General features: G+C 41.6%; 1 protein-coding gene across 1 annotated transcript in view; it reads right to left on the bottom strand.

Moving 5' to 3' along the window:
* Positions 1–925: 925 nt before the first annotated feature.
* Positions 926–24,231, bottom strand: part of LOC111978728 (complement C1q tumor necrosis factor-related protein 1-like) — a 30,919-nt gene continuing 7,613 nt past the window's right edge. The window contains exons 2-4 of the mRNA XM_024008955.2: positions 5,251–5,456; positions 4,945–5,078; positions 926–3,876 (exon numbers count right to left, since the gene is read on the bottom strand). Of these exons, the coding sequence (XP_023864723.1) occupies positions 3,326–3,876; positions 4,945–5,078; positions 5,251–5,456 (891 nt within the window). The 3' untranslated portion in view covers positions 926–3,325. The remainder of the gene's footprint in view (positions 3,877–4,944; positions 5,079–5,250; positions 5,457–24,231) is intronic.

The following is a 24,231-nucleotide window of genomic DNA, read 5'->3' as shown; positions in this document are numbered from 1 at the left end:
CCCAAACTTAAGGAAAGCTTTGACTATGTACAGACTCAGTGAGCATAGCCTTGCTATTGAGAAAGGCCGCCGTAGGCAGACATGGCTCTCAAGAGAAGACAGGCTATGTGCTCACTGCCCACAAAATGAGGTGGAAACTCTGACCTTCCTAACCTCCTGCCCAATGTATGACCATATTAGAGAGACATATTTCCCTCAGATACACAGATCCACAAAGAATTTAACAAATCCAATTTGATAAACTCCCATATCTACTGGTGAAATTCCACATGTGCCATCACAGCAGCAAGATTTGTGACCTGTTGCCACAAGAAAAGGGCAACCAGTGAAGAACAAACACCATTGTAAAACAACCCAATATTATGCTTATTTATTTTAACTTGTGTGCTTTAACCATTTGTACATTGTTACAACACTGTATATATATAATATGACATTTGTAATGTCTTTCTTGTTTTGAAACTTCTGTATGTGTAAAGTTTACTGTTAATTTTTGTTTATTTCACTTTTGTGTATTATCTACCTCACTTGCTTTTGCAATGTTAACAAGTTTCCCATGCCAATAAAGCCCCTTGAATTGAATTAATTGAATTGAAATTTGAATTGAATTGAGAGAGCGAGAAGAGAGAGAGAGAGAGAGAGAGAGAGGGACACAGACAGAGAGAGGGTGGAGAGAGAAAGTAGTAACTAAGAAAGACAGAGGCATAATATTTGCTGTCTACAGTTTGGTTCTGGGTTTGGGTTGGTGTGCTTTGTTCTCCCAAGCACATTCCACTGTGTCCACCGAGAAAGTTTGGCAGGTACACACCATCAAATAGCCAGGAGAAATAGAGACACACCCTATACAATACAGGCACACACACACAACTAAACAAGCATGCAAAACCACCATATGTCTCATGTACCCTATCACTCAAACAACAGATCATTATTTATTTGTCTTTTTAATGAATATGGTCCATATACATACTCAACTTGATCGTATCAAAACTACTTTAAACAATGCATAGTGGCTGAACAGCCTTAGTCAACAGTCTATTATAGAAAACATGTATGTCTGCAGGCACTAAAACATTTCCTGGCAATTCTGGTCTCGGCTAAGTATTTCCTGGAATCTAATTCCAAACCAAATTCAATATCTGGCCTTTCTCCCTAGATACTTTTTTCATGTGATGGTTTGGTTTGAAAAGAGGCCCTTCAGAACCATGAGGGAAAGTCAACTAAGACCCATGGATAGTTGGTAGAGCATGGTGCTTGCAATGAAAGCGTTGTGGGTTTGAATCCCACGGTGGACCAGTATGAAAATGTATGCACTCATTACTGTAAGTAGTTCTGGATAAGATCGTCTACTAAAATATACATTTTAAAAATGTGTGAGGGTTTGGTTTGCACAAGGACCGAACTAGGACCCATTGATAGGGTATATGGGTTTGGTTTGGAACGGGGCCCAACTAGGACATAGGTTGTGAGGGTTTGTTTTGGTTTGGAACAAGGCCCATCTAGGACACAGGGATAGGGTGTGGGGGTTTGGTTTTGAACAGGGCCCAACTAGGATGCAGGGATAGTGTGTGGGGGTTTGGTTTGGAATGGGGCCTTGGCCTTGGAGGCTAACAGTGAGCTCTAGGGATGTCAACTCGTATAAAAAATAATATTTATGAAACCCCCCTGGACATTTTCAATGACTCGAGGTTTCATGGAAAGTGAATACTGGCTTGTGGCAAAATATTTTGTTTAAGATATTCATATTTTGGTAGATATTTTCTACACCACTGAGGTCTAACACATTACACTTCACAATACATTATATAAAAAAACTAAAAACATAGTATATATCAAATACTTTGCACAACTCAATAATATATATATTGATTGTTGCTCAAATCTAAACAGCACCATTGAACAGGTAAAGCACCATGTATTATTATTGTATATGTGCCCTATGCGATTATCATTTCCATTATTGCTAAACCGATATTGTATCTTCAGTAAAGCTGAGTCTATTGTTGTATTATGGAGGCTGGGTTACATCCACACTGGACCAATGTTGTCAATATTGGCGCTGGGTTTTTTATTCAAATATTCAAAGGGCAACCCCACCCTAGTACAACAACTCCACAGACAGGGCTGACTACAGTCTACAAATGTCAGACAGACAACACTGCAGAAATGGAGTGACCTTTTCTATCTGAATGGAAAGAGGTTTGCTTACAGGTTTTGAATGTCCACAGTCACTGAACTGTGGACATTCTCATTCACTTGTCTCATTCACTTCTAGCACTTGTTGCTTTATCTAGTCTAGGTTGTATGAAATGTTTTATGATATATGAAGTATACCTGTGTAGTTCATCCAGTCAGGGAATAAAGCCTGAATAACAAGATATAAAGTGCTCCATCTCCTGTTCACTGTGAATTAGTCCTTTTTGGAAGTTTTTCCTGGGTAAGCCCTATCACTACTTGTTTTAGGATATGTTTACAGTGTAATTTAATAGCAATCTTTGTGAAACTCAAAAAGATGATCTATCGCTACATCTACATTTGAAAGCTATGAGGGGTGCTCTTAACCTAACATATGGTTTATCTGAGTGCAAACTTGGTAAGAATTATAATACTTTCCCTCACACAAAATACATAATTCATGAAATGGCCTCCATCCCAAATGGCACCCTATTCCCTATTTAGTGCACAAATTTTCATCAGGCTCCATAGGGTTCTGGTCAAAAGTAGTGCAAAATATAGGGAATACGGTGCCATTTGGGATGTACACTTAGTGCTGCCGGGGGACATGGAGTACTTTTTAAGGTTTACTGGCCAATGGGACATCAGTACAGCTATGTGATGGCTGCAGATGCAGGACACTTCTTCACACCCTCAAGGCACTTTAAACTCAACAACACAACAGTGACAATCTTGAATTCATTTTGTTTGGTTTCCTGACAAAACATCCAAAAGATCCTCAATCTTTATCGGACTGTGTGTGCAACATGTTTTTGCCAGATTAAGACTTGGCTTGGTTTACTTATCAAAATATATATTTTGCTATCTGGATTATGTTATATAAAATACATTTATTAAAAAACACAATAAGAAAATTAAGGAGATATTCTACTATGAACTGTGAACCAATCACTCTTCTGATTTTATCTCCATCTCGTTTCACACGTCCATAATATCACACAAGCCCACAACCCTGTCCGCATCTCAAATAGCACCCTATTCTCCCCTATATAGTACACTACTTTTGACCAGGGCCCATATGGCTCTGCTCAAAAGTAGTGCACTATATAGGGAAAAGGGTGCCACCTGGGACATAGACCCAACCGTCCCCCTACCCTTCGCTCTTTGGCTTGATGAGGTGTCCATTGAAAGTGACGTAGGTATCAAAGTCATCGCTGAAGATGGCGTTCTCTCTCTCCCCTTTGAACAGCCTGACCCACACCTGGTCCTCTCTCTCCAGCTCTAGCATCAGGCTCTGGCTCTGCATGATGCTACGGTCACTGGGCTGAGCGTACAGGATCACCACCTCCCTCTCGTTATGCATCACGTGCACATACGTCTCCTTCTGGTTCCACGTGTGCACGTTCAGGCTGAAGTAGTAGACCCCTGGTACGTAGCAGTAGAACTTGCCGGTGAACATGTTGAAGTGGCCGTAGAGGTTGACGAGCTCGGTGTCGAACACTAAGGTCTGGTAGTAGTCGTTGGAGTGGATGGCCTTCTTGCGGCCCACAGAGAAAGCAGCGTACTGGGCCTTGCAGGGTTCACCCGGGGTCCCTATGCTCCCTTTGGTGCCCCTGATGCCGTTGGGCCCTCGGGGGCCGGACTGGCCAGACTTACCGGATTTACCGTAGGGTCCTCGCTGGCCGCTGTCCCCCTTCTCACCTGGAGGAGGAAGAAGTAGAAATGTTAGTAAAACTCCAGTACATGCAACTTTTCAAGGCAATAAGAAGAGAATACCTCAGGTATTGGATGCAGTCAAAGGTCATGGTTTAAGGTCAGACTACAGATAAATTATTGTGTTTGTGTCTGACACAGATTTGCCCACTGCTTTGCATAGCTAGTGGTCATTCACCATAACAGTTACAGTACCACATCTGTTTTCACATTCTCAGCATCCAAGATGTACAACGTGGCAGATACAAATACCCACAGCTGTTGTCCCCTCTTCTAACCCATTGGTTCCCAAACATGTTTTCGCCCAAAGCCTTTAATCACCTCATCATTATCCCCCAAGACACAACTTGAGTCCCAAATTACACCTTATTCCTTACGTAGTGCCCTTATTTTGACCAGGGCCCATAAGCACTATGTATGCAATAGGGTGCCATTTGGAATGCAGACACAGTCCAGTCTTAAAGCTGAGACCCAGTAAAATGTTTCACAACCCACCAGTGAGTCCTAACCCACTGCTTTTCCTAACCCTGGGGAACAATTTACTAACCCACAAAGCCAAAGTGTTTGTCCCCTCTCATCTTTGTGGAGAGTCACCAAGCTCATCCTGCTTGCCAAAGACCCTGCATGCCTGTGTGGTTTAGCCTGACCCTGAACTGATCTTGGCAGAGACATTATTCTGGTTAGAAAGGTATGAGAGGCTCGCTGAATCTCGAAAGCATTGTGTGTAGTTGCTAGTTACGAGCTTCAGTTGCTAACTTCAGACCCATTTGCTATTCGGCCCTTTACCTTTAAGGCAAATTAACCAATCTGCTTTCTGCTACACTGGACCACTCATTTGATGTTCTTGTGCAACTCTTTAAATGGAAAGTGCTTTCCCCCAGTGATTCAGGTTCTCCAAACGGTTGAAGTTAAGTTCAAGTTAATTGCGTCCACCAACCATCTCTCCTCAGAAATTGAGCCTGGGAACAAGGTTAAGTTTAAGTACGTAAGTTCAAGTTACTTAACTTGAACTTAACTTAATGTGGTAGTCAGTAGTAGTGCAGGTGAGCCACCTACCTTTGAGGATGGTGATGTTGATCTGTGGCACCGCTTGGTACTGTGGGTACTGTTGTGGGTAGTGGGGGTTGGAATAATGAGGGGGCTGCTCTCCAGGGTCACAACACCGCCGACAGTCTTTACCCCTCACCTCACTACCAGGGGCCATAGAAACAATGTCAATGGATACATCCCAAATGGCAACCTATTCCCTATTTTGTGCAATACTTTTGGCCCATATAGGGACCCTGGTCAATAGTAGTGCACTATATAGAGAATAGGGTGCCACTCAGAGGGGTAGTATCTAGGAGTAGTATGCAGTAGTACCTGACATCTCTGTGGTAGACCCTGGTGTTTGTCCTAGGGTCTATCCTAGGGTCTGTCCTGGGGTCTGTTGTCTCACTGTCCCTGTCTCTGTTCTGGTCTTGTTCCTGGTTGTAGGGGGTCCGGTAGGGTTCACCTGAGACCACCAACAGGAGCAGTACCACCCACGCACACAGGGCAGAGGGCGGCTGCCCACCCCGCACTGTCATCTTCGGAAAACAGGAAGTGACATCAGTCATAATCAGGAAGTTATTGAGCTCATATGGTAAGGAACTTCATATCTTCTCCAATGTACTTTGAGAAGGAGATGAGGAGAGAGGACACAGGAAATCAAGGAGATACAATTGAGATTCATCCATAGATTTTGTTAATGGTTGTTCTGCACTTTAGTTTTGCTATGAATAGACCTCTTTCTTTCTTTCTTTAGGACAGTGATTACTACATAATCGGTGAAGTTGGGGACAGACCCAGTGTCTCTGGAGACAGAGTGGTTGGCCTGCTACATAATGTGTTTGTGGGATAAACCAAACTCCTATATTCTCATCTGTTTTCACTTGGATGGTTATGACACCTCAATATGACAAACAACAACAGTGTGCGTCCCAAATGTCACTATATAGTGCATTACGTTTTACAAGGGCTCTGGTCAAAAGTGGTGCACTATAAAGGGAATATGGTGCCATTTGAGACGGAGACAGACTGTACTCAGAGTAAAAAATAAATAAATAAAAACACACATTTCCACACATTAGCCTAACTCAAGAGAAATTATGCTGGAGAATATGATTGTCTTTGAACTTCTTTAAAGCTAGAATCCTTAGTTACTACATCAATTTTTGGACTTAGAAATGAATAATGATATATACCCTATAAGTTTTGAAGAATATAACTTATGACGTCAATTCCACAGTAAGAGAATTGCGCTGAGACTCAGGTTTTATATTTAAAATGTATGCCAAACAAAAACCATTGATTTCAAAGTTTAACAAACCATACAACTCTATGCACAATAATTACTTTTAACATTTTGCACTGAACATTTTACAAAATAACTGTGCAGATGCAAACTTTGGTAACAGAATCTCTGTAAAATCTCACTCAGTTTTTTATGTGTCCATGTTTTCCAAATAAATATTTGCTCTGAAATAATATTTAATTATGTCTGCAGAAAGAATGGGGTGTCAGCTATGACATGACACATTGACTTTGAAAAAATCTATTTTGGTTCTTGAACTACAGTAAGTGTATCAGAGCTTCTAGGAGTACTGTCGACAGTAACAACGGTCATGCCCAACACAACGGGCGCATGAAAAATCCCAGTCCAAACACACAGGACTAAACTGTCCGGAAAATAGCTTCACCTTAAAACTTCTTTGGGCTGCAAGCCCGAAGCCGGGCGCAATATGACAACAGCCACTTCAAGTGCAGGGCGCGAAATTCAAAATATATTTTTTTGAAATATTTAACTTTCACACATTAACAAGTCCAATACAGCATATGAAAGATAAACATCTTGTGAATCCAGCCAACATGTCCGATTTTTAAAATGTTTTACAGCGAAAACACCTCGTATATTTATGTTAGCTCACCACCAAATACAAAAAAGGACAGACATTTTTCACAGCACAGGTAGCATGCACAAAACCAACCTAACTAACCAAGAAKCAACCAAACTAACCAAGAAACAACTTCATCAGATGACAGTCTTATAACATGTTATTCAATAAATCTATGTTTTGTTCYAAAAATMTGCATATTTGAGCTATAAATCAGTTTTACATTGCAGCTACCATCACAGCTACCGTCAGAAATGGCACCGAAGCAGCCAGAGTAATTACAGACACCAACGTCAAATACCTAAATACTCATCATAAAACATTTCTGAAAAATACATGGTGTACAGCAAATGAAAGACAGGCATCTTGTGATTCCAGCCAATATTTCCGATTTCTTAAGRGTTTTACAGCGAAAACACAATATAGCATTATATTAGCTTACCACAATAGCCAGAAACACAAGCCATTTACCAGCAGCAAAAGTTAGCGATCGTAACAAACCAGCAAAAGATATATAATTTTTGACTAACCTTGATAAGCTTCATCAGATGACAGTCCTATAACATCAGGTTATACATACACTTATGTTTTGTTCGAAAATGTGCATATTTAGAGCTGAAATCAGTGGTTATACATTGTGCTAACGTAGCATCTTTTTCCCACAACGTCCGGATATTTTTCATATTCTGACCAAATAACTATTCATAAACATTACTAAAAAATATATGTTGTATAGGAAATGATAGATACACTAGTTCTTAATGCAATCGCCGTGTTAGAATTCTAAAAATAACTTCATTACGACATGCAGTTTACGTTATGGCGAGAGCGTGCCCAAAATCTGGGCGCAAACTACTAGTTCACATGTTCGACAGATATATGAAATAGCATCATAAAATGGATCCTACTTTTGATGATCTTCCATCAGAATGTTGTACAAGGGGTCCTTTGTCCAGAACAATCGTTGTTTGGATTTAGAATGTCCTCTTCTCCAGTCAATTAGCACGGAAAGCTAGCAAAGTGGCGCGAAGCTCTCCTTCCTGAACATACGCAGACAAAGCCACACGCCTAATGTCCCGAATTTTTTTAAATAATCTAATAAAACTATATTGAAAAAACATACTTTACGATGATATTGTCACATGTATCAAATAAAATCAAAGCCGGAGATATTAGTCGTCTATAACGACAGCTTTACAGAAGGCAATACCAGGTCACTTCTCGCGTGTTCCAGAAAACAGGAAATTGGGGTCACGTCATGCCAAGAGCTTTTATTCAACCTCAGATGATGTTATACACTCCATTTCTTCTCTCACTGCCTGTTGACATCTAGTGGAAGGCGTATGAAGTGCATGTATACTAATAAATATCAAGCACATTTATAGGCAGGCCCTAGAACAGAGCATCGATTTCAGATTTTCCACTTCCTGTCAGGAAGTTTGCTGCAAAATGAGTTCTGTTTTACTCACAGATATAATTCAAACGGTTTTAGAAACTAGAGAGTGTTTTCTATCCAATAGTAATAATAATATGCATATTGTACGAGCAAGAATTGAGTACGAGGCCGTTTGAAATGGGCACCTTTTATCCAGGCTACTCAATACTGCCCCTGCAGCCCAAGGAGGTTAAATACCAACACCAAATAACAGAAAACAAGCCCGCACAAAAGCCGGCGGGCCTACTGCCCTTAAATAGCCTACCCACAAAACTAAACTCAAAACAGGTGCACCCAATCAGCCCAAACTAACAGAAACAAAAAGAAGGGAATCGATGGCAGCTAGTAGGCCGGTGACGACGACCGCCGAGCGCCGCCCGAACAGGAAGAGGCACCATCTTCGGCGGGATTCGTGACAAAGTGAAGTGGATTTACACCTGGTAAGGGAATTGCGATAAAGGAATTTTGTAATTCGTCCCTGATCTGTTTTACACAGAAATGCATAAATATGGATATCATTTTCTTCATGCTGATGTATCCTAAATAGGTACACAAAGGTATCCAATATCCTCCTTTGCATATGTGGGTATTATTCTACACACTGGCTATTATTTTAATGTCTCTGCACCCAAACAAGACCAAATGTGGTTGGTCTGGGCCGGAACAAATCTGAACCAATCATAGACATCTATGTTTCACAAGCTTGAACATCAAAGTACAGCACAGTAGAGCTCAATAGAGCACAGTAGAGTACAGGTATGACAGTCTTATAACATGTTATACAATAAATCTATGTTTTGTTCGAAAAATGTGCATATTTGAGGTATAAATCATAGTATTACATTGCAGCTTCCATCAAAAATATCACCAAAGCAGCCAGAATAATTACAGAGAGCAACGTGAAATATCTAAATACTCATCATAAAACATTTATGAAAAATACATGGTGTACAGCAAATGAAAGATAAACATCTTGTGAATCCAGTCAATATTTCAGATTTTTTCTTTCAAAGCACTTCATAATTACAGAAGTGAGTGCTACAGGGCGATAGTCATTTAGGCAAGTTACCTTGGAGCTCTTGGGAACAGGGACAATGGTGGTTAGCTTGAAACATGTTGGGATTACAGACTGGGACAAGGAGAGATTGAAAATGTCTGGGAAGACATCTGCCAGCTGGCCTGTGCATGCTTTGAGAACGTGCCCTGGGATTCCATCTGTGATTCTTAACCTGTTTAAATTATTGTTATCATGTCAGGAGTTGGGAAGACTAAATAACACTGGAGAATTTGCTATATATAATCAGAAGGATAGAATTATGGTCAGATTTGCCAAACGGAGGGCGGGGGAGAGCTTTGTATGCATCTCTTTGTGTGGAGTAAAGGTGGTCTAGGATAATTTTTTTCTCTGGTTGTACATGCGACATGCTGGTAAACATTTTGTAAAACTGAATTAAGTTTGCCTGCATTAAAGTCCCCGGCCACTAGGAGGGCTGCTTCTGGGTGAGCATTTTCTTCTTTGCTTATGGCCTTATAAAGTTGGTTGAGAGCAGTCTTAGTGCCAGCTTCGTTCTGTGGTGTTAAATAGACGGCTACGAATAATTTGGATGAGACCTCTCTTGGTAGATAGTGTGGTCTACAGCTTATCATAAGCTACCCTACCTCAGGCGAGAAATACCTTGAGACTTCTTTAATATTAGACATCGCGCACCAGCTGTTATTGACAAATAGACACACACCCCACCCCTCGTCTTACCAGAGGCAGCGTATCTGTTCTGCCGGTGCATGGAAAATGCCGCTACCTCTATATTGTCCGTGTCATCGTTCAGCCACGTCTCGGTGAAACATAAGATGTTACAGTTTTTGATGTCCCGTTGGTAGGATAATCTTAATCGTAGGTCATACATTTTATTTTCCAATGATTGCACGTTAGCAAGAAGAATGGATGGCAGTGTGAGTTTACTCGCTCGCCTCCGGATTCTCAGAAGGCTGCCCGATCTGCTGCCCCTTTTCCAGCATAATTTCTTCACGCAAAAGGTGTGGATCTGGGCCTGTTCCAGTGAAAGCAGGATATCCTTCTTGTCGGACTTGTTAAAGGAAAAAGTTTCTTCCAGTCCGCGGTGAGTAATCACTGTTCTGATGTCCAGATGTTATTTTCGGTCTTAAGAGACGGTAGCGGCAACATCATGTACACAATAAGTAAAAAAATAAGTTACACAAAATGCAAAAAACTAACAAAATATCACAATTGGTTGGGAGAATGTAAAAAGTCAGCCATGTTCTTCGGCGCCATCTTGACACATACATACATACACATACATACATACATGCATACATACTGTACATACATACATATATTTAAAAAATATATATTTTTCCTTTATTACCCTCCAACCCCACCACCCCTCACCAATTGGAGCAAACTAGTGAACAACAACGCTGAGGCCTGTATTTCCAGCTTATACATACTATACACATTTTATGGACACAACCTATTACAATAGTTATATTTTGTTTGTTTTTACTCTTGTCCTTCCTCTACGCTCAACCTCTCCTATCCATGTCTGATGTCCATCCGGTTTGATTTCTATTTGCCATAGCTTTCAAACTGTGCTCTTTCACAAAAGATCTTAACCTATATACGTTTTACGGGCACAGTATGTTTTACATTAGTTATCTTGTTGTTATTAGTCCCAACCTTCAGCTCCATTCAACCCCTCCCATCTATCTCTTAACACCATCCATATTGGATTTCTATTTGCCATATATTTTTCAACTGTGCTGTGATGTTTCACAAAAGTTCTGAACCTTTCTATTCTCATCTACAGATTGTAAACTGAAAAAAAAGGTTTTGCTAAAAGTATTATTATATTATTGATCGATTGACTATGACTTTTGAGATCACCCAGTAGTGCTATCTGCAAGGTTAGCTCCAGGTAAATATTGCAATTCTTCAGGCTTTCCTGGACCTGTGATCACTAGGTTCTACAGCTGCACCATCGAGAGCATCCTGACTGGTTGCATCACTGCCTGGTATGGAAACTGCTCGGCCTCGGACTGCAAGGCACTACAAAGGGTAGTGCGTATGGCCCAATACATCACTAGGGCCAAGCTTCCTGCTATCCAGCCTCTCTAGGCATAGACTGTTGTCTTTGCTACCGCATGGCAAGCGGTACCAGAGCGCCAAGTCTATGTCCAAGAGGCTGCTAAACAACTTCTAACCCCAAGCCATGAGGCTCCTGAACATCTAATCAAATGGCTCCCCAGACTATTTTCATTGCCCCCTCCCTCTCTCTTTACGCTGCTGCTACTCTCCGTTATTATCTATGCATAGTCACTTTAATAACTCTACCTACATGTACATATTACCTCAATTACTTCGACTAACCGGTGCCCCCGCACATTGACTCTGTACCGGTACCCCTGTATATATACTCAATATTGTTATTTTACTGCTGCTTTTTAATTATTACTTTTATTGTTACTTTTATAAAAAAAATTGACCAAAGTCTGCAGTGTGTGTGTGTAAGTGCATGAGTACTGGAGGCGAGCAAAAGCTCGGGAGAGAGGAGGGAGTGTGGCGGGGGTACCTGTACCAGACAGGGTGAGATAGGTCAGGGAAGACGGTGAACAGATCGCCAGGTGGAATCCAAGCAGCAGTGCAGCAGTGCAGCAGGCAACGGGAGTAGGTGTCACACCCACTTGGGAGAAGCTTTTTTTGGGAGGCATATTCCTTGTAGAAATCCCCAGCTAGCTAGCATCCAAACAAAGTTGTCCTGTGGCTGTTGTATTTTGGAGATTGCGAGGAGGATATCTTCTGATGTGATCAAAGCAATAATATTGTTTCTTATTGAGGTAGTTTACAATTTTAGTGTCCTGGCTGCATGTCAGTTCAAGTTGGAATTGATATGATGATGATTGTAATAAATGAATATAGCCAAAGAGTATCATGCTTCGCATCTTCCTCTGATAAATCTACTGTCAGGTAGATTGACAAATTATAAGACGTGTGTGCTCTATTCATGCTCTATTCAAATCACTTCCTTTGTAGTTTCTTTCTCAGATCTGTATTCAAAAAGTTTTAACAAGTAGTCACCTATTTTTGTAAGTAGTTGCTTTCTCAGAGCTGTATTTAAAGTTTTTGGGATCTGTATTCAAATAGTTATAGTCACCTCCAACATAACTAGAATTTCGATATCATGGATGGTCAGTCCTTGCATCCATAGCTGTCACGCCCTGGCCTTAGTATTCTTTGTTTTCTTTATTATTTTAGTTAGGTCAGGGTGTGACATGGGAAGTTTGTGTGTTTTGTCTAGTTTAGGGTGTGTGTATTGTTTAGGGGGTTTTGTATAGTGTATGGGGTTGTGTTCAGGAGAGAGGTCTAGGAAAGTCTATGGTTGCCTGGTTTGGTTCTCAATCAGAGACAGCTGGTTATTGTTGTCTCTGATTGGGAGCCATATTTAAGGTAGCCATAGGCTTTAGGTGATTGTGGGTAATTGTCTATGTTCTATGTTGCATGTGTGCACTTAGTTTGTTTTAGCTTCTTGTTTGTTGTTCGTTTAATAAGTATTTGTTTTTTCTTCATTAAAAGAAGATGGCTTTCTTTCACGCTGCGCCTTGGTCCTCTCTCTCACCCATAGACGATCGTGACAATAGCGTTGTCTATGCATTTGACAGTGGTTACATTTCTCCAGGCCCATCCCTCACCTTTTTACCAAAACAGCGGCGGGTTGGCCACTTTGTTTTTGTTTCATTAAGGACTCTAGCTTTAAGGTAGTGGTAACAGAATGTCCTCGGACTGCCCTGAAGATCAGATACAGTGTGTTTGAAGATTACCTGATTCCAAAGGTCAAGTTAAGGGTCACTGCTCTCTTATCCTTGATAGGAATGTGATGTTACTCTTTGGATCAGGACTATGGGATGAGAGAAAGGGTCAGTCAGCTGACTGCTCAAGTATGTATGGGATGTTGTTTTTGCATACATATCAAGGGGAGTGTGTGTGTGCAGGCAGCACATATATTTGGCAACTATTTATGGCTATTCTGGTGGTCTAAAAGTATATGGCATATTTTTTATGGCACATTTTATGGCTCCTGGCATTGTATTTCTTTCTCACAGTATGTGTATTTTTGTCTGCTGCTGTTTTGACAATGAATATAGACATACACTGAGTGTACAAAACATTAAGAACACCTGCTCTTTCCATGAAATAGACTGACCAGGTGAATCCAGGTGAAAGCTATGATCCATTATTGATGTCACTTAAATCTACTTCAATCAATGTAGATGAAGGTGAGGAGACAGGTTAAAGAAGGATTTTTAAGCCTTGAGACAATTGAGACAGGGATTGTGTATGTGTGCCATTCAGGGGGTGCCAGGCGCACAGGTTTGTGTCAAGAACTGCAACTGGGTTTTTCAATGAAAACAGTTTCCTGTGTCTATCAAGAATGGTCTACCACCCAAATGGCATCCAGCCAACTTGACAACTGTGGGAAACATTGGCGTCAACAAGGGCCAGCATCCCTGTGTAACGCTTTCGACACCTTGTAGAGTCCACGCCACAACGAATTGAGGCTGTCCTGAGGGCAAGGTGGATACAACTCAATATAAGTTCTCCCGGGTGGTGCAGTGGTCTAGGGCACTGCATCGCGGTGCTAGCTGCGCCACCAGAGTCTCTGGGTTCGCGCCCAGGCTCTGTCGCAGCCGGCCGCAACCGGGAGATCCGTGGGGCGACGCACAATTGGCATAGCGTCGTCCAGGTTAGGGAGGGTTTGGCCGGTAGGGATATCCTTGTCTCAGTATGTAAAAATGTAATAAAATGTATGCACTCTACTGTAAGTCGCTCTGGATAAGAGCATCTGCTAAATGACTAAAATGTAAAATTAGGAAGGTGTTCTTAATGTTTTGTACACTCAGTGTATTTGATATAGACATAACAAGAAATATTGCAGCGTCATACAATAAGTTATAATACAATGCAATATACTGTATGATACTTAGGCTACGATGCATCTACAAATACAATGAAGAAAGGACTTAACCCGAACCTTAAAAATCCACTTTAAAACAGCTACTCACTTAAATGGCCACTGATCTTTTTTATCCTCAATCAAATAATGACTTCCTCTGCAATTTGACAAAGTTTCACTGCGTTTTACCAGAGGGTGAGTCCCAAATGGCACCCTATTCCCTATACAGTAGTGGCCCCCTGGTCAAAAGTAGTGTTCTATAAATGCAATAGAGTGCCATTTGGGACTGAGAGAGTGCCGTCCATTATCAAAGGAAGTGGTCTATTGCCTGTGATCCATTCAGTGAAATACAGGGTAGAGCATTTCCTTTCAGTGTAATGGTAGGGCTTGATTGTTTTTCTTATCCAATTAGGAGATCGTATCCACCTACAGTCTGTAATCACAACACACACACACACACACATATGCATGCACGCACATACAAACACACTCTCCTCTCTCCGTAACAAGGTAATTACGAGCATCACAGCCGCTTTTAACCTGGGGGTCACTGTTTCAGGGTTTGATTTTGTTTCCTGTGATGCGATGTGGTTGAAATGGTTTTCCAAAACGAAGCCATGCGGTCGGCTTTTAAAGCAACCACTTTAGAAAACATAGCATCACACACAACCACAGCTACACACACAAATATGTGGCACAGACACACGCACGCACACACGCACCCACCCACACACACATACACATACACATACAGTAAGTAGAGCTGTGCTTTTGAAGTCAACAGGCCAGACAGAACACTACTACCAATTAACCATTGAACAAAATATCTGTGAACCACTGTGGTAGTAAATCAGACAGAGGCTGCGTCCCAAATAGTGCCCTATTCCCTTTATGGTGAACTACCTTTAACCGTTATGGGCCCTGGTTAAAAGAAGTGTACTAAAAAGGGAATAGGGTGCCATTTGGGACGCAAGCCAGAGAACAGACAATCAACACAAATAGAAGGGACTGTTTGTACTGGCCGAGAAGGTTTATACATGGTCTGATAAGGTGCAAGTCTAAGAATGGAGACAAAGAATGGATAAACAGTAGCTACATTGTTAACAAAGGATGGAAGAAGAAAGAAGACACCAGCGAATGAAACAAGATAGAAGATATCAAAAGTATAACCAGTTTGTGTGTGTGTGTGTGTGTGTGTGTGTGTGTGTGTGTGTGTGTGTGTGTGTGTGTGTGTGTGTGTGTGTGTGTGTGTGTGTGTGTTCATGCATGGGTGTGTGACTGGATCTCCTCAAGAGCACAATAATCTTGCTGGTGCATCTGGAGAAGTTCAAAGCAGCGGCATCATGCACCTATGATTTTAGAGGGGGCACGAGGTATGTGAGGATGGAGGGGGGATGGTCCGGAAGGTGGGTTGGCCCACATCCGTAAATCTCAGAATTTAGCATTTTTCAAACCCCTGAAACAGCTTTTTTAAAGCTAAAGCCATATTCATTATGCCTAATTCTATGTAAAAATATGTATAATTTTCTGCATAGGTTATCTAAGCATATCTCTTTACCTGTTCAATTGTCATTTGAATGAATTATGTACATTGATTCTGTAAGAACTTTTACACCTTAGACAAGTTTATTACAACTGCCACACTGGTATATAGCAACATAACCCAATAATTAAAGACATTTTTGTATTTTCTAAAGTCTAGCAACCTTGCAAGCATGCATGCCAGCGAAGATAGTTAGACAAGATACAGAACAGAAGCCAGTAAATTACTGTAGATTTACAGGACCTTTACTGTAACACAAATTTACAACATATTACTGGAACACCTGACTGCTGTATTTCTAGAATTAGTGTAGTGGATTGCCATTGAGCCCCCATAATGCATTGCACTTTACAGTACTGCAGTGTAATATATAATTACAGTAGCTATCTGTAAAATAAAATGCTGTAAATCTACAACAATTTGTTACAGTGTGAGGTTGGGAGTTTGGGAACCTATCTAGCTAGGTAGTTAAAGTCAACTTCATAAAATTGCTATTTGGCTAGTATTACAGAGAAACAACAAAACGTTTGGTTTTATTTATTCATCAAGAAGGAATCAATAGAGATAAATAGTAATGGCGTCTTTTTGTAGGCACTATCTCCACCATGGTTCGTTGGACAAAGCCTATGGGAAAATGTATTGAGTTTTTGTAGGGTTTTTGGATAAACGCTGAAAATTAGATCTTGTACGTTTTGTGAGATAATCTTCACCAGCTAATGTAACCTTTTGTGAATTTTTAAGCATTTCTGTAATAAAAAAGCACAAAGCACATAGAATGATTTGTAATTCATAAATGTGATGTTAACTGACTGATATTATCTCATAGAACAAAGCGTATAAGATATCCTAAGCCTGTGTTAACCTCAGACCTTATTTTCGGCATTTATCGCAAAATCCTATTCTTTCCCCATTGTTTTTCCTGAAGGAACCAGAGGTAACTCATTTCCATTTCTTTAGGACACCAAGCTGGCGAGGTCTATATGCTACATAAATTGATCAAATTCTGGGGCTAATTGTGTTTTGTGTTGTCTTGATGATTATGTAAAGAGTGGTTATTGGTGATTTATGTATGTTTACACAACAGTAAGATGGGCTAAAATAGTCCAAAACTATTTTATCCCATCTTACTCTTGTGTAAACATACATGAATCACCACTAACCACTCCTTACATAATCTTCAACACAACACACACTTGGCTCCAGAATTGGCCCTGTATACTTTTACTTGACCATGTAACTCATTGTTGTTTATCGGAAACAGTGGTTGTGAGTGACTATTTACAGCAAACCAGATAGCACTTTATGCCTCTCCTAAATCATGTTAGCAATATAGATCTGTAATATTCACAGCTGATATCTAACAAAACCAGTGTTCAAATACTAAAGTATGCACTTTCCGAGTTTTCTCATAAGACAGACATGATTTTGAACAAAGGACGATTCCTCATTTTGTGTTTAAGTTGGTGTTCCTCTTCAAGCCCCTATCATGTTTACAATCCCACTTCCGATATCTTCCTAACCATCCCCCCTCTTTCCTCCGGATCCCCTCCAGAGATGTTTACACTACAGTGGCAGACACACACACATGCTGTATATATGCACAAACACTGTATATATGCACACATGCACACACACACACACACACACACTGTACATACATACACACACATGCATACACACACACACACAGACATACACTTCGGACCGGCAAGTTTAGGGAACATGAGAAAAATTGTAAATCTCCAACCACAGTCCTGACCTTACTGTAAACTGTGTTGCATAACCCATAGTGTTATTGCTTCCCATATCTCCAGGGAACTCTTGCACCGGCTGTGTGTGTGTGTGTGTGTGTGTGTGTGTGTGTGTGTGTGTGTGTGTGTGTGTGTGTGTGTAAAGATGGACTACAGATACATCAAAATGAATCTTGTTACAAATATAAGATATTCTAATGACTAAAATATAACATACTTTTAGACAGTTGTATTTAGATAAAATACAGATACATACAGGTATTGGTAGCACTTTATAATAGCTCAACGTAATAAAGCATTTATAATGGATTAGTAAATAGTTTGTTCATTTTTTATTAATCATTACACCAGTCATAAGATGTTTGATATAGGTCCTTATAAACCATTTATTAAACAGTAGTTAATTGTTTTGGGGTGGCCTCATCTAAAGTTTGGGATACTTATACTTTACAAATGTTTTGAGTGACCAATGTAATTTCTCACAAAAATATGGAAAGATGAAATCGTCTGTGACAGTAGAAGAGTCACGTTGTCGTTTTGAGATAGGTTCCCCTGTCTTACTCTCCGTCATGTTTGGGTGTTGCTTGTTGTGTCACGAATACCACCGAAGGTGGCTCCCCTTCCTGTTTGGGTGGCGCTCTGCGGTCGTCGTCCCCGGTCTACTAGCTGCCACCGATCCCTTTTCCTTTTCGTTTATGTCTGTCTAATTGTTTTCACCTGTTCCTTGTTGGGGTTTTGGGATGGGTGCTATTTAGGTTCGTTTTGCCCGCTAGTGTTTGTGCGGGCTTATTGGTTGTTACGTTTGGTGATGTATCGTGTCTTGTTTTGGGTTTTTCGCTGTCCAGTGTTTGTAACAAGGTTTGGGGTTTGTTTAGCGCCAGTGTTTTGGGCATTCACCCATGTTTGGACCTGTTACGTTTTTGAAGGACATTAAAGCGTTTTCCCGTTCATTTCGCTCTCTGCATTTGACTCCTCACTCATTTCACTCACCCGCCGTTACATGTTGCCATTACTTCATGTCTTAAAGTAATGATGGACTGTCGTTTCTTTGCTTATTTGAGCTGTTCTTGTCATAATATAGACTTGGTCTTTAACGAAATAGGGCTATCTTCTGTATATCATCACTACATTGTCACAATACAACTGATTGGCTCAAACGCATTAAGAAGGAAAGAAATTCCACAAATTTACTTTTAACAAGGCACGCCTGTTAATTGAAAAAAGTGACTACCCCAAGAGTGTGCAATGCTGTCATCAAGGCAAAGGGTGGCTACTTTGAAGAATCTAAAATATATTTTGATTTGTTTAACACTTTTTTGGTCACTACATGATTCCATATGTGTTATTTCATAATGTTGATGTCTTCACTATTATTCTACAATGTAGAAAATAGTTTAAAAAAATTGAAAAACCCTTGAATGAGTAGGTGTGTCCAAACTTTTGACTGGTACTGTATATATAGATAGACATACAGATAGATAGATATACACACACACACACACACACACATTAGAATACAAAAACACAGTCATGGTAAGCACAAATCACCCAGAAAAAATGTTACATTCATCCACAAATAAATCCCCAATCAATACTTTAAATTGCCTGAACAGCACCAGGCATTTTTTTCAGTAATGAGGCCAGTCTGAATTAATTTGTTGTTGTAGAGAGGAGGAAGTAGAACCCTTCAGGAATTTGACAGTTTTCCATAATTTAGCCAGGTTCCCATTACAATCTGAAAGAGCGGTTACATAATAATCAGATTTAGCCTTTCTGATTTGTTTTACACAATGATTCCTCAATTGCTTTAAAGCTTGCCAGTCTGGGCCAAAGCATGTGCTCCTGGCCTTTACCCACGCATCATCTCGTTTATCAAATCAAATCAAATTGTATTGGTCACATACACGTGTTTAGCAAATGTTATTGCGGGTGTAGCGAAATGCTTGTGTTTCTAGCTCCGACAGTGCAGTAAAATCTAACAAGTAATATCTAACAATTTCACAACACAAATCTAAGTAAAGGAATGGAATTAAGAATATATAAATATATGGATGAGCAATGTCAGAGCGGCATAGACTAAGACACAGTAGAATAGTATAGAATACAGTATATGCATATGAGATGAGTAATGCAAGATATGTAAACATTATTAAAGTGACTAGTGTTCCATTAATTAAAGTGGCCAGAGATTTCAAGTCTATGTGCATAGTCAGCAGCCTCTAATGTGCTCGTGATGTCTATTTAACAGTCTGATGGCCTTGAGATAGATACTGTTTTTCAGTCTCTTGGTCCCAGCTTTGATGCACCTGTACTGACCTCACCTTCTGGATCATAGCGGGGTGAACAGGCAGTGGCTCGGGTGGTGGTTGTCCTTGATGATCTTTATGGCCTTCCTGTGACATCGTGTTGTAGGTGTCCTAGAGGGCAGGTAGTTTTCCCCCAGTGATGCGTTGGGCTGTAAAAGTTTGAAGGTTTCAGCTGCCAAGCCAAATTTCTGCAGCCTCCTGAGGTTGAAGAGGCGCTGTTGCGCCTTCTTCACCACACTGTCTGTGTGGGTGGACCATTTCAGTTTGTCAGTGATGTATATGCCGATGTACTTGAAGCTTTCCACGTTCTCCACTGTGGTCCTGTCAATGTGGATAGGGTGGTGCTCCCTCTGCTGTTTCCTGAAGTCCACAATCATCTCCTTTGTTTTGTTGACGTTGAGTGAGAGGCTATTTTCCTGGCACCACACTCCCAGAGCCCTCAACTCCTCCCTGTAGGCTGTCTCGTCATTGTTGGTAATCAAGCCTACTACTGTTGTGTCGTCTGCAAACTTGATGATTGAGTTGGAGATGTGCTTGGCCACGCAGTCATGTGTGAACAGGGAGTTCAGGAGGGTGCTGAGCACGCACCCTTCTGGGGAGCCAGTGTTGAGGATCAGCGAAGTGGAGGTGTTGTTTCCTACCTTCACCACCTAGGGGCGGCCCGTCAGGAAGTCCAGGACCCAGTTGCACAGGGCGGGGTTCAGACCCAGGGCCTCGAGCTTAATGATGAGCTTGGAGGGTACTATGGTGTTCAATGCTGAGCTATAGTCAATGAACTACATTCTTAAGTATTCCTCTTGTCCAGATGGGATAGGGCAGTGTGCAGTGCGATGGCGATTGCATCGTCTGTGGATCTATTGGGGTGGTAAGCAAAGTGAAATGGGTCTAGGGTGATAGGTAAGTTAGAAGTGATATGATCCTTGATTAGTCTCTCAAGCACTTCATGATGGCAGAAGTAAGTGCTATGGGGTGATAGTCATTTAGTTCAGTTATCTTTGCTTTCTTGGGTACAGGAACAATGGTGGCCCTCTTGAAGCATGTGGGGACAGCAGACTGGGATAGGGAGAGATTGAATATGTCCGTAAACACACCATGAAGCTGGTCTGTGCATGCTCTGAGGACGTGGCTAGGGATACCGTCTGGGCCGGCAGCCTTGCGAGGGTTAACACACTTAAATGTCTTACGTCGGTCACGGAGAAGGATAGCCCACAGTCCTTGGTAGCAGGCCATGTCGGTGGCACTGTGCTATCCTCCAAGTGGGCGAAGAAGGTGTTTAGCTTGTCCAGAAGCAAGACGTCGGTGTCCGCGACGTGGCTGGTTTTCCTTTTGTAGTCTGTGATTGTCTGTAGACCCTGCGACATATGTCTCGTGTCTGAGCCGTTGAATTGCGACTCCACTTTGTCTCTGTACTGACGTTTTGCCTGTTTGATTGCCTTGTGGTGGGAATAACTACACTGTTTGTATTCTGCCATATTCCTAGTCACCTTGCCATGGTTACATGCGGTGGTTCGCGCTTTCAGTTTTGCGTGAATGCTGCCATCTAGCCACGGTTTCTGATTAGGGTAGGTTTTAATAGTCACAGTGGGTACAACATCTCCCAAACACTTCCTGATAAACTCAGTCACCGTATCAGTATATTCGTCGAGATTATTCTTGAATGCTGCCCGGAACATATCCCAGTTCAAGTGATCAAAACAATTGAAGTGTGGATTCCGATTGGTCAGACCAGCATTGAATAGTCCTTAGCACGGGTACTTCCTGTTTTAGTTTCTGCCTATAGGAAGGGAGGAGCAAAATGGAGTCATCGTCAGATTTGCCCGAAAGGAGGGCGGGGGAGGGCCTTGTAGGCATCCCGGAAGTTGGAGTAGCAGTGGTCGAGTGTTTTAGCAGCACGAGTACAACAGTCAATGTGTTGATAGAACTTCGGCAGCCTTATCCTTAAATTTGCATGGTTAAAATCTCCAGCTACAATAAATGCAGCCTCAGGATATGTGGTTTCCAGTTTGCACAAAGTCCAGTGAAGTTCTTTGAGGGCCGTCATGGTATCGGCTTGAGGAGGGATATACACGGCTGTGACTATAACCGAAGAAAACTATCTTGGGACATAATACGGTTGGCATTTGATTGTGAGGTATTCTAGGTCAGGTGAACAAATGGACTTGAGTTCCTGTATGTTTACACAAGTACACCATGAGTTGTTAATCATGAAACATACACCCCCGCCCTTCTTCTTCCCGGAGAGATATTTATTCCTGTCTACGCGATGAACTTAGAACCCAACTTGCTGGACCGACTTAGACAGTATATCCCGAGAGAGCCTTATTTCCGTGAAACAGAGTATGTTACAATCCCTGATGTCTCTCTGGAAAGAGACCCTCGCCCTGAGCTCATCAACTTTATTATCCAGAGACTGAACATTAGCGAGTAATATACTCGGAAGCGGTGGGTGGTGTGCGTCGGCCTCTGGAATCAGTTAAATTGCCCTGGGGGGTGCGAACAAAAGATCCGCTTTGAGAAAGTCATATTTCTGGTCGTAATGCTAGTAGTGCTGGTGAGTTACCACCGCTCTGATATCCAATAGTTCTTCCCGGCTGTATGTAATAACACAAAAGAAATCTGGGCTAATAATGTTTCCTAAGAGCTAGAAGCAAGGCAGCCCTCTATGTCGGCGCCATTTTAGGATCTCTAGGGTTGGGCCGCGTAGGCTTAGTCACCAGCTGGGTTAGTTTTAGATCATTAGATATGTTTTTTAGATTGTCTGAAGCCCGTATTTCCGAATCATAATTTAGGTCACCCCGGATAATAACTGCTGATTTAGTAAAAGAAGACAACAAACTAGTTATTTCCTTGAGTGCAAAAAAGGTTAGCCGAGGGAGGGCGGTAGACCCCTATAACAGTTATGGATACATTTTCGCCAGACAAAGGCTTAAAGATAGTAGCTAAACAAAATTGGCAAGGGAAATGGATTTTAGTAAAGAGACAGATAAATATTGTTTTATAAATATGCCACTCCACCTCCTCTACCCTGTCTGTCAGCTCTGAACACATCATAACCGTCAATATTAATATCAGAGTCCAGAATGAATCTTAACACAGCCTTGAAATATGGACAAAGGGGCCTCCCGGGTGGTGCAGTGGTCTAAGGCTGTGCCAGTGGTCAAGAAGCTGTGCCACCAGCGATTCTGGGTTCGAGCCCAGGCTCTGCCACAGCCGGCCGTGACCGGGAGGGTCATGGGGCGACGCACAATTGGCCCAGCGTCGTCCGGGTTAGGGAGGGTTTGGCCGGCAGGGATATCCTTGTCTCATCGCACACTAGCGACTCCTGTGGCGGGCCAGGCGCAGTGCACGCTGACCAGGTCACTAGGTGTACGGTGTTTCCTCTGACACATTGGTGCGGCTGGCTTCTGGGTTGGATGTGCGTTGTGTCAAGAAGCAGTGCGGCTTGGTTGGGTTGTGTTTCGGAGGACGTGTGGCTCTCGACCTTCGCCTCTCCCGAGTCCGTACGGAAGTTGCAGCAATGAGACAAGACTACTACTAATTGGATACCATGAAAAAGGGGGTAATAAAAAAAATGTTATGGTTTGGTTTGGGTAGAGCCCATCATCCCTGTAGAGCATCTTTTATTTCCAAAAGGTGTCAAAAATTGAGGGTTATCATGCCAACAGAGTGGCAGTAGTCTTTATGCCAGATATGAAGTGCTGAACCTTTCGCAGCCGCGACCCAGCAACGACATGGGACCATAGATACAGTGCATTCGGAAAGTATTCATATCCCTTGACTTTTTCCAAATTCTTTACGTTACAGCCTTATTTTACAGCTTCATCCATCTACACACAATACTTCATAATGACAAAGCTAAAACATTTTTTTAGAAATTTTTGCAAATGTATAAAATAAAAAAATAAAATGTTCCATTTACATAAGTATTTACTGAGTACTTTGTTGAAGCACCTTTGGTAGCGATTACAGCCTTGAGTCTTCTTGGGTATGACGCCACAAGCTTGGTACTGTCATGACGTTGGCCTGGGGGTAGGTTTAGGACAGTCATAAATACCTCTTTCCCCCCTCCCCCGTTCCTCTTCCCTACTCTACTGATCTGACAAATCAACTGTAAATGTTGGTGTTCCTCAAGGCTCCGTTTTAGGACCACTATTGTTTTCACTATATATTTTACCTCTTGGTGATGTCATTCGGAAATTTAATGTTAACTTTCACTGCTATGCGAACAACACACAGCTGTACATTTTGATGAAACATGGTAAAGCCCCAAAATTGCCCTCCCTGGAAACCTGTGTTTCAGACATAAGGAGTGGATGGCGGCAAATGTTCTACTTTTAAACTCGGACAAAACAGAGATGCTAGTTCTAGGTCCCAAGAAACAAAGAGATCTTCTGTTGACTCTGACAATTAAACTTGATGGTTGTACA

The sequence above is a fragment of the Salvelinus sp. IW2-2015 genome, linkage group LG18 (genome assembly GCF_002910315.2).
Source record: "Salvelinus sp. IW2-2015 linkage group LG18, ASM291031v2, whole genome shotgun sequence".
NCBI lineage: Eukaryota > Metazoa > Chordata > Actinopteri > Salmoniformes > Salmonidae > Salvelinus > Salvelinus sp. IW2-2015.
The sequence above is the reverse complement of the archived record's forward strand: the minus strand, read 5'-3'. Positions and strand labels throughout refer to the sequence as shown.